The 10,721-nt window shown below is 34.5% G+C and overlaps 1 protein-coding gene across 1 annotated transcript in view; it reads left to right on the forward strand.

Moving 5' to 3' along the window:
* LOC127064364 (myb-like protein Q) overlaps positions 1-9,397 on the forward strand; it is a 62,355-nt gene extending 52,958 nt beyond the window's left edge. The window contains exon 2 of the mRNA XM_050995300.1: positions 7,880-9,397. Within this exon, the coding sequence (XP_050851257.1) occupies positions 7,880-8,247 (368 nt within the window). The 3' untranslated portion in view covers positions 8,248-9,397. The remainder of the gene's footprint in view (positions 1-7,879) is intronic.
* The last annotated feature ends 1,324 nt before the right edge of the window (positions 9,398-10,721 follow it).

Consider the following 10,721-nt stretch of genomic DNA (forward strand, 5'->3'; position numbering starts at 1 on the left):
CTCGATATACAACTTGAAAAAGGGAGACAAGTAAGAAAAAAGACAGAGAGGAGAGAGAGAGAGAAAGACAGAGAGAAAGCGACAGCGAGTGCGAGAGAGATGGAGAGAGGGTCAAAGAAAAAGAAAAAAGTAAGGAAGAGTCGTGGGCGAAATCTGCGAAAAATCGAGCGATAAATCTCGAACGTGACCGCGCGGTGCCGTTCTGCCCTTGGCGTCTAAACGACTAAATAAGTGTTCCAATTTCAAAATTACCCGCTAAACGATTTGTGGGCCGGCAGAAAATATATCGTTGACATGTGGGCAAAGCCCCTCCGGGTTTGCCGGCCGAAAGGGATCTTCCTGACGTTGAGTGTGAGAAAGAGAGAGATAGAGAGAGACACAGAGAAAGACAGAAAGAGGGAGAAAGCAACTAGAGAGAAAGAAAGAGAGAGAGAGAGAGAGAAAGAAAACCTTTGCTCGCTGCTGGGAGACAAATGACCGTCTACCGACGGAAGACGCTTCCAAATTGCTCCATGGTGGTGTCGTTGTACCATTTTACGTATCTCTCTCTCTCTCTCTCTCTCTCTCTTTCTTTCTTTCTGTCTCTTTTTCTTTCTCTTTCTGTGTCTCTCCGTCTCTTTCTCTGTCTTCCTCTCCCTCTCTTTCTCTGTCTGTTTTTCTCTTTCTTCCTATTTTCTTCGAATATCCTCGTCCCAGGCAGACGACCTATTAGCGAAACATCCAGCCACGTGACGCGTGCCACGAGCGATTTCACGGGACTCTTCTCTCTTACTCCTCTTCTTCTTCATCATCATCTTCTTCTTCTTCTTCTTCTTCTTCTTCTTCTTCTTCTTCTTAGCTCAACTTACGATTTTTTTTTCTTTTTTTTTTTATTAATATCACTCTCGTATGATCGAAATAATGGTCGTAAGGGGTTGATCTTGAAATAATTGAAATTAGATTTGATCGAGTATGAATCGTTCTTTATGTTTTTGTATGATAGTAAATATGTATCGTGTATATATATATATATATATATATATATATATATATATACATATATATATAAAACTTATGTACGTACGTATGCATGTGTATGTATCTTTAAGAGGATATCTAGTCGTGTCGGGAATTATTTTTTTCTTTTTTCTTTTTTATGGGATACGAATCCTACATGCAAATGAATACTTTGCACGCGTTCGAAACGTTGTTTAATTCACAGTAAACTTTTCAAGAGAGTATACATGAATACTTACTCTATCGTATTTAGTACTATTAGTGCCATTTTCATTTACTTTCTATCGCATTTTTCTTACTACTTAGATCTATCCGTGTATTTCATTTTCCATCTCCATTTTTTTATAATTATAAATATACGAATAATCGATATTTCTTTTGAGATACAATGACTAACTTTCTCATAATCTCTCTCTCTCTCTCTCTATCTATCTATCTATCTATCTCTCCCTTTCTATTTTTTTCTGAATTCACTATGATGTTGCGAACGATATTGTTTCGAAAAAAGGTTTGAAATGAAACGTCATTTTACTTTATAACAAAAAAAAAAAGAAACTCATACATTTACACACGACACTAAACCGTTTTCTATCTTTCCATGAATTATGATATGATATAATAACATGTCTTCTTGTTTTTTCCTTTTTTTTTGTCCCTTATCGTCGTTCACAAAACTAAAAAAAAAACATATTACTGCCATACGTATCTATCGTCGTAAAACATTTTTCCACTCGTAGAAACGTGGTTTCGTTTTATCTATTTTTTTTTTTTTTTTAATATTTTCTTCATTCCTCCTTTTCTCTCTTTCTTTTCGTCAATAATGTCACAATTATCGAAGATCGATCAAAGTCGAACGCTAAACGATTCTGTTGTAAAAGAAGGGCAAAGAACTCTTGATAGAAAACTCGACTAGTCCAACCAAGTACTTACTTATTTATTTCCTTCTTTTCCTTCTTTTTTCTTTTTTTCTTTTCTTCGCTTGCTGCGCACAAAAGTCAACGTGGTCTAATAGTTTTACGTTGCGCTCCGAAAATCACGTAGGTTATTTATTATTAGGTTAGACGTTACATATATAATTTACTTCTCTATCTCTATCTCTATCTATCTCTCTATCTGTCTATCTCTCTTTTTTTCTTTCACTTTAAACATCTCGTGTAGTACGCAGAGAAAGAGAAAAAGAGAGAGAGAGAAGGGGGGAGATAATTTCGCGTTGTTATATTACGCTTCTTTCGAACGTTTCAATTACTTTCTACACGTCATATACCGGTAGATAGTTATTTGTTAGGAGTAACGAGCTACTCGTTGTTGGGTGGAGGAGGTAGTGGTGAGGGAGGGGAGGGAAAGGAAGGGTAGAGAAGAGAAGGGAGAGCGGGGTGGGATCGGGGGACGAGGTCGTTAGAATCGCGTGTAGCAAAATGGAGTGGAATGCAGGGAAATTTGTATAAAAAATTCATGGTACGTGTATACGTAAGAAGAGAAAAAAAATATCTACATATACATATAGATAAATATATATATATATATATATATATATATATATATGAACGTGATTGTTTCTAATTATATATATATATATATACGTACTTATTTTACATAGACAAATAGAAAATAATTTTCTTGTAGAATAATGGACGAAGTATAATCGATATTATAAGAGGAGAACGTTAAAACGAAGAAAATCGTAGAGCGTTAAATTTTACTAACGAGAAACTGTTACCAAATAATCTATTAGAGACAGTCGGTCGAGCCATCATCCTCAGAGGAAGCGTTTGTGACTGTCACGGCTTTTAACCGTCGACAATATTCTAGACGAGTGAGTCTCGTTCGAGCGGAACCAAGATGGCTGTCCACGACGATGTCGTCAAGCCGACGACACGTTACAGATTAATCAATATATAAGTATTTATATGAGATACGTTAATGAATAATATGTTTCTTCTATTTCATTGTTAAATGTGTAACCTTGTCCGTAAACACGATCGTGATCTCATACGTAGTTTACGTTCATAGAATAAAAGTAAACATTCGTTCGTACAACGTATAAGAAATATGTTAATGAATAGATGTTTATATCTGTTGAAATGTAATTGTTACGCATATAGTTTACGTTAGTATACTACGTAGAATTAGAACGTAAACATTCGTAAGATTCGTTCGTGTGTAAGTACAACATTGAGAAAAGTCGGAAGAAGGTCAAAGTTTCAGTACGACTTAATCACTCGTCTCGTTAAGACGCGTTTAATTCAACGTCTCGACGTACGAAGATTTATACAGTTCTTTAATAGATTTAGGTACGTATTTTATAAATCCACGATTAACGTGAGCGTAGATATTCGATAATATCGAGTAAATTTTTTATATCGTATATAACATTAGTATTTTAAGTTCGACATTAGTATTTTAAATCGCCAAGAGAAAGAAAGAGAGAGAGAGAGAGAGAGAGAGAGAGAGAGAGAGAAGAAAAAATCGTATTTTCGTAATATTAAACTGTAGTAATTTAGAATCGTTTTAATGTTAGTACGACGTTATTTAAAGAGAAAGAAAGAGAGAGAAAGAGAAAGAAGAAAGGAAAAATCTTATTTTCGTAATATTGAACTATAATAATTTAGAATCGTTTTAATGTTAGAACGACGTTCTTTAGAGCGAGAAGAAGTGAGAGAAAAAGAGTGTGTGTGTGTGTGTGTGTGTGTGAGAGAGAGAAAGAGAGAGAGAGAGAGATCTATGAATCAATCTTTATGCGTATAATACAGCTCACGAAGTTCGTAAAATCAGACGTAAACCTTCGTAAAATTTATTTTTGTATAAGTACAACATCGAGGAGAGGTCAAAAAGAAGTCAAAGGTTTAGTAAAATTTAATCATTCGTCCTTTCGTTAACACGCATATAATTCAAAGTCTCAGTGTACGAAAATTAATAAAATTATTTAGTAGATTTGCGTACTTTTATAAAAATTGAATAATTTTATAAATTCACAGTCAACGCAGACATACAACACAAGTATGTTAATTAATATCAAGCAGAGTTTATACATGGTATATGAAAATCACTATTTTGTGATTTTAAATTTGATAAATTCTAATCGTCGAGAGAGAAAGAGAGAAAGAGAGAGAGAGAGAGAGAGAGATCTATGAATCAATCTTTATGCGTATAATATACGTATAAACTCGCGAAGGTCATAGAATTAGATGTAAACATTCGTAAGATTTAGTTTTATTATCAGTATAACATCAAGGAAAGAAAAAGATTTAGTACAGCTTAATCACTCGTCTTTCGTTAACACGCATATAATTTAATGTTTCAGTGTACGAAAGTTAATAAAATGATTTAATAGGTTTGCGTACTTTTATAAAAATATTTTTACAAAAATTGGATAATTTTATAAATCTATAATCAACGCAGATACATACAGATGCGTTAATTAATATCGAGCAGATTTTACACATGTTATATAAAAATCATTTTGAGATTTTAACTTCGATAAATTCTAATCATCAAAAGAAAAAGAAAAAGAGAGAGAGAGAAAGGAAAAATCTTATTTTCGTAATATTGAACTGTTGTAACTTAGAATCGTTTAAATGTTAGAACGACGTTGTTCGGAGAAAGAGAGACAGAGAGAGGGACAGAGTGAGAGGATGCGTTGCGAAAGGACACAGCCGCAGCGGCGAATTCGTGAACATCAAACGAATTAAATCTCCGCCGAGAGCCGACCGCAGAAACTAATATCTCGTCTCGAAAACCGTTCTCCGTTCTTCTTCCGCTCGTTCGTTCGTTCGTTCGTTCGTTCGTTCGTTCGTTCGCCGACTTCTCCGTCGTCGATTTTCGACGTCCCTCTAGGTGATTTCATCTCATGATGCCGAAGGACGTGAATTCTTTCGAATCCTCCTCGATTATTTTTCCCTTGCTACTCGCTACCGTGATACGCTTTCCTTCGTCAATCCTTTCAACGAATTTCATTTAAACGAGATCGATAAAAGATATATCGAACAGTTCTTCAAATTAATTTATCGTACGTAATTTATCATACAGGTAATTATAATAATTGTAAGTACTTTAGAAAGTTATCTCCAAAAGGGAAAAAAAGGATCGTAGCTTTTAATTTCATAAAATATTTGTTTTGGTAAAAAATTGAAAATTGTTTTGGCTTTTCTTTCTTTTTGCATTCTTCAATCTGTTTCGATGGAAAAAGAATTCGAGTTAGTAGAAACGATGTGAGCGTAGAAATATTTTCTTTTTTTTTTTCTAATAAAATTAGACGCTTTTTTTAACGTTCACTTAGCCGCTGCGTATTTAATCGTAACTGTATGAGAGCACGGAAAAGAAGAATGTCTTAATCGATAAAATATTTCTCCTCGAATATTTGTACCAAAAATTTCTTTTTTTTTAAACATCACATAGAATAGTGCCAAGTCGATGTGTATAAAAACGACGATATCATAGAAATTATTATTTTTTTTTTTCTAATAAAACGAAGCTATTTTTATCATTATTCGAATCAAATCAAAAAAATTGTATTTTCTAATCAATATATATCCCAATTTCTAAACGACGCGTTATGATAGAAAGATGAAATCTCGCACGAGAAAAAAAAAAGAAAGAAAAAGAAAAAGAGCAATTTGTCTCTCTCTCTCTTTTTTTTTGTGACGTCGAAGGGAGGGGAGACAAAAATGCAAAGCTACAAAAAAAGAAAATGGGAAAGAAAGAGAAAGAAAAAGGATCGCAAAAAAAATCGAAAAACCGAATGATCTCGCTCGGCTTTCAAATTTTTTTACGTGTCTTTGCGGTCGAAAAGAATGGGTCTCTTTCTCTCTCTATAACCACGCGAAAACCACCGGTGCACCTTCGACATCCTCCCCCTCGTCGCAATAGAGTATATTCCCTTAAGAATCGTCCTCCTTCCCTTCTCCTCTTTCCCTCTGTCCCTCTCCCTCTCTCCAACTTTCGCATTTGTCCTTTTCTTTGGTCGAAATACGATTTTCAAAGGCGACCAAGTCGATCGACTTCAAATTACACGCATAGATCATCGTTAACAGATAATTCAAGATAATTAAGATTATTATCGGGTGTTCGAATACGAATACGAATTTAAAAAAAAAAGAAAAAAATATATATATACAGAAAAAACAAAAACTGAGAAGAATAATTCGAAAACGTGTGTTTTCTCAGTTTCGTTCTCTCATTCGAATTTTAAGTAATCAATACGAGTATACGTAATTACTTAAGTTACCTAGAGCAATCCTCGGGAATCGTTGGAAAATTACTTAGGATTAAGAATGTAATTTCAAGATCGTTAAAGATCTCCAATCGAAATGGCAGCGGTGGTGGCAGCATCGACAGTGCGGTGGTGGCGGCGGCAGGGGCAGCTAAGCGAGAAGAATTTCGTTTGAGAGACGCGTTCATTCCACAGTCGAGAAAGCGGCTATGTAATTTTCATCAAACATCGTCCAACAGCATTGGACGCAAATAGAGAAAAGAGAAGGAGAAAGAGAAAGAGAGAGAGATAGATAGATAGATAGAGAGATAGATAGAGAGAGAGATAGAGATAGAGAGAAAGAGAAGATTGAAAGAGAAAAAAGACAGAGATAGAGAAAAAGAGAAAGAGAGAGAGAGAGAGAGAGAGATAGATAGAGAAAAAGAGAGGGATTCGATCTGTTTTCTTTATTCAACCAAATGACTTTCGAGAGGGACTGTACTACGAGTCTGGTTGCGCAGGTGTGACCGATGGCGGCGGCCTTTGATCCTGGAGCGACTCCTCGGCTACTTTGTCCACGACTCATCGCGTTCGTCCGCCCTTCTCTCTCATTCTCTCTCTCTTTCTATCTCTTTCTATCTCTCTCTTTCTCTCTCTCTCTCTCTTTCTCTATCTATCTCTCTGTCTCTCTTTCTCTCTGTCTTTTTCTCTCTATCTCTCTCTTTTTCGTCATTCGCTTCGATTACTTCTCCTAGCGGGTAACGCCTTTCGCGAATACGACGGCCATTGGCGTTCTTTCTCTACCTTTAACATCCCTTCGAGTCATCCTCTTCGACACGGGAAATTTTTAAATTGTCATTCCCAACGAGAGTAACTCAAGACTGTGAAATAACAAAACGTTATTATTATCTGATTTTCATTATATCTCTCTGGGTTTAATCGTACGATTATAACGTTATTTTGGCGAATGAAATCAGAGTTTTTAAGGAGAAATTTTTCCCGATACATATGTATTGGTGTGTGTGTATTTATAGTATATCCGATTATAATATTTATTAATGTATTTTATTTGTTCAATATATTTTCTAGGTAAAAGAGAATATTTATAGTATCTAATCTCTCTCTCTCTCTCTCTCTCTTTTTCTCAGCTAACGTAAAAAAAAATAAGAAAAAAAGAATTTCACCTTCATCTTCAGACTCTCTTCTCTTCACTCCTATTTCTCTCTCTCTCTCTCTCTCTCTCTCCGAATTCCAAGAGGATAGAACACCGGAACGAATGCGTAATACGACTTTTATGGAGAAGTCCCTTGACATGTCTTGAAAATGCATCTGATTTGTGACTCGTAGGTTAAAAATAAAGTAAAAATGAAACAGATAGAGAAATAGAGAGAGAGAGAGAGAGAGAGAGAGAGAGAGAGAGAGAAAGAGACAGAAATATATATATATATATATACATATGTACACACACACACACACACATATAGTAGTTCTATCGTTTTCTCTAATCTTACAGCGTTCCATGTTCCTTTATAAATAGATATATCCATAATATTCGTTTTCTTTTTTCTTTCTCTTTTCTTTTTTAAAGAAAACTACATAGAATGAAGTACGAGTGAATAAAGCGATCGTTCAATCTCACATCTAATCGTATCTAATTCGCTCTTTACATATTTTCTCTTGTTTGTGTTGTTGCAGAGCAAGCGAATCACTTAAACCTATTCAACAATCGTCAGCAACCGAAGAAAAAACGCAAAAGTCGGACCGCGTTTACGAATCAACAGATATACGAGTTGGAGAAACGTTTTCTTTATCAAAAGTACTTGAGCCCGGCGGATAGGGACGACATAGCGCTTAAGTTGGGTTTGAGCAATGCCCAAGTGATCACGTGGTTCCAAAACAGAAGGGCGAAACTCAAGAGGGATATGGAGGAGCTAAAGAAGGATGTTCAAACGGTGAATCCTCTTTTGGTTGCTCAACATCACAAGACATTCTTGGAGAACGTACAGGATCTTGGGATCTTAAAGAAACGACCGCTACCGAGTTCGATGGAAGAGAAATCGTAGAGGAAAAACATTTCAATTCTCGATTCGTCATTATTTTTATTGTATCGATCACGATCGAGACGTAATCGTGATCGAGACGGACGGATGAACGAAGGAACGAACGAACGAACGAACGAACGAACGAATGTTTTTCGATCGATAGTCGATGTTCTTTTACTATTTTTTCTTTTTTTTTTGTTTTATTTTATTTTCTTCCTCCTTGTCCTCCTCCTCCTCCTCCTCTTCTCCCTTCTTCTTCTTTTTCCTTTTCAAGGAGATCGTGAATCACAAGACACAAGATGGCCGTTCCATCTAACGAAATCCTTCTTTCGAAATCATAAAAGAAACGAATGCGACGAGACGAGTTTTAATCTTCGACGAAAGGACTTTTTCGATGCTATCGATTTCCCGAGTAATCACCTTTAAGTTTTCTTCTTTTTTTTCTTTTTTTTTTTCTTTTTCTTTCCTTTTATTCTCACAAAATACTTGTGCGGAGATTAGGATTATACTGGATGAATGATGAGCGTGGTCACGTGAATAGATTATTACGACGACACGAAAAACGTTTTCTGGAGAGTCGAGAAAGGAAATAATAATAATAAATGAAAAAAGAAAAAAAAAACAAAAAAAACCATAAAAATACCGAAAAAAAAATATAAAAAAAAGGGAAAAACGAGAAAACGGAAAAAAAATATATCAAACGGAAAAAGAAAAATAACACTCGGAGTAATGTTGTAATTAGGTAATCCCATATATTTATTTGTATAGAATTTGTGATTTATTTAGTTCGACGTTCGAAAACAATTATATTATTCTATAGATTCGTATACTTACATGCATATATTTACTGGCGCGCGAAGGAGATTATAGAAGTTAGAAAAAGTATTAAGACGAACTTGGGAAATTCAGTATTAATAAAGTTCTCGAATGTAATTACGTTAACGTCAAAGCGTGTGAAATGAACGAATGTAATGCAACAATTGTGGGATTTAATTTTCATCGTGATCCGCGCTCGTAAACGAAGCCAATGGAAAAGATCGGGCATCGATGCGACGAATTGTATAATACTGTATTTATTACAAGAAAGAGAAAGAAAGAGAGAGAGAGAGGGAGAGGGAGAGGGAGAGAGGGAGAGAGAGAGAGAAAAAAAACATAGAAAGAATCTCCGAAATGTGAGATTCGATTAATGGACGCCGATAATAAATTATTATTATAAAATATCGTGACGTAAATTATAAAATCGGTCAACATTACGTTGAATCGAACGTGTATATAAACATTGTATATAATATATAAATATATATATATATATATATATAATATACACGTAGAAGATGAAGAAAAGGTATTCACACACAAATACAAAACAAACGCATCGTTTCATTGATAATTGATTTTACGTATTAGACGAAATAGACTCGTTAATCGTACATGATTTAGAGTTAAACTATTAAACAGATAGATGGGACACTGCAATATACCTAATTATTGTTTTGATTAGGGAATATACTTTACGATATCGTGTAAGGCGATTCGTTTGCGACCGGAAAACGTTCGTGATTTAATTAATGAACGACAAACGAATGAGTGAGAGAAAGAGAGAGAGAGAGAGAGAGAGAGAGAGAGAGAAAGGAAAAGAGTGAAAGAGAGATAAAAAAGCGAGTAAGTACGCACGAGTTAACGTTCTTAATTACAGTGTATAGTAGAATCTAAATAAATGGAAGACATTATTAAAAGAAAATTTAATCCTGGATGACATAAAAAAAATAAAAAAGAAAAAGAAAACATATTTATCTCAAACTCTTAACATATATATATATATATATATATATATATATATATATATAATATGTATAATAGATATAATAGGTATGTATATATAGAACGGGCCAAATGTTTTTCGGTGATTTAAAAAAAAAAAAAGAAAGAGAAAAGAAAAAATCAATTACCCTTTTTACGAAACTTTACAGGCTAATTTATTTTCTTTCCTTTCAGAATGTAAAACCACGCGTGGACGAATATACATATCTATCTAAGCAAACTTAGAAAGAGACAAGGAAATTTTTATCGTATATATGTATGTATATACGTATATACAAGGGTGAATCAGAAATTCCTCGTAGATTTTATCTAACAATTATACTTTTACGAAACTGTTGTTCGAATTGTTAATATATATTTTTTTTTGTTCTTTTGCAATAATAAATACGAGAAAATCTACGAAGTTTTGCTTCACCGAGGGGTGAAATATAACTCTATATAACATCTATTATGATTACGCAGAGTACATAGGTATGCGTGAGCATAGATACATATCTTACTAGCCAACTTTAAAAGAATCAATCAACAAAATTGACCGTAAGAATTTTCACGAGTAAAGTAACGAAAGGAAAGAAAAGGAAAGGAAGGAAGGAAGGAAGGAAGGAAGGAAGGAAGGAAGGAAGGAAGTCGGTTTTAAGTCGGTGCCGTAAAGAAGGCAAGAGATGAAAAGGAAT

The sequence above is a fragment of the Vespula vulgaris genome, chromosome 6 (genome assembly GCF_905475345.1).
Source record: "Vespula vulgaris chromosome 6, iyVesVulg1.1, whole genome shotgun sequence".
NCBI classification, from domain to species: domain Eukaryota; kingdom Metazoa; phylum Arthropoda; class Insecta; order Hymenoptera; family Vespidae; genus Vespula; species Vespula vulgaris.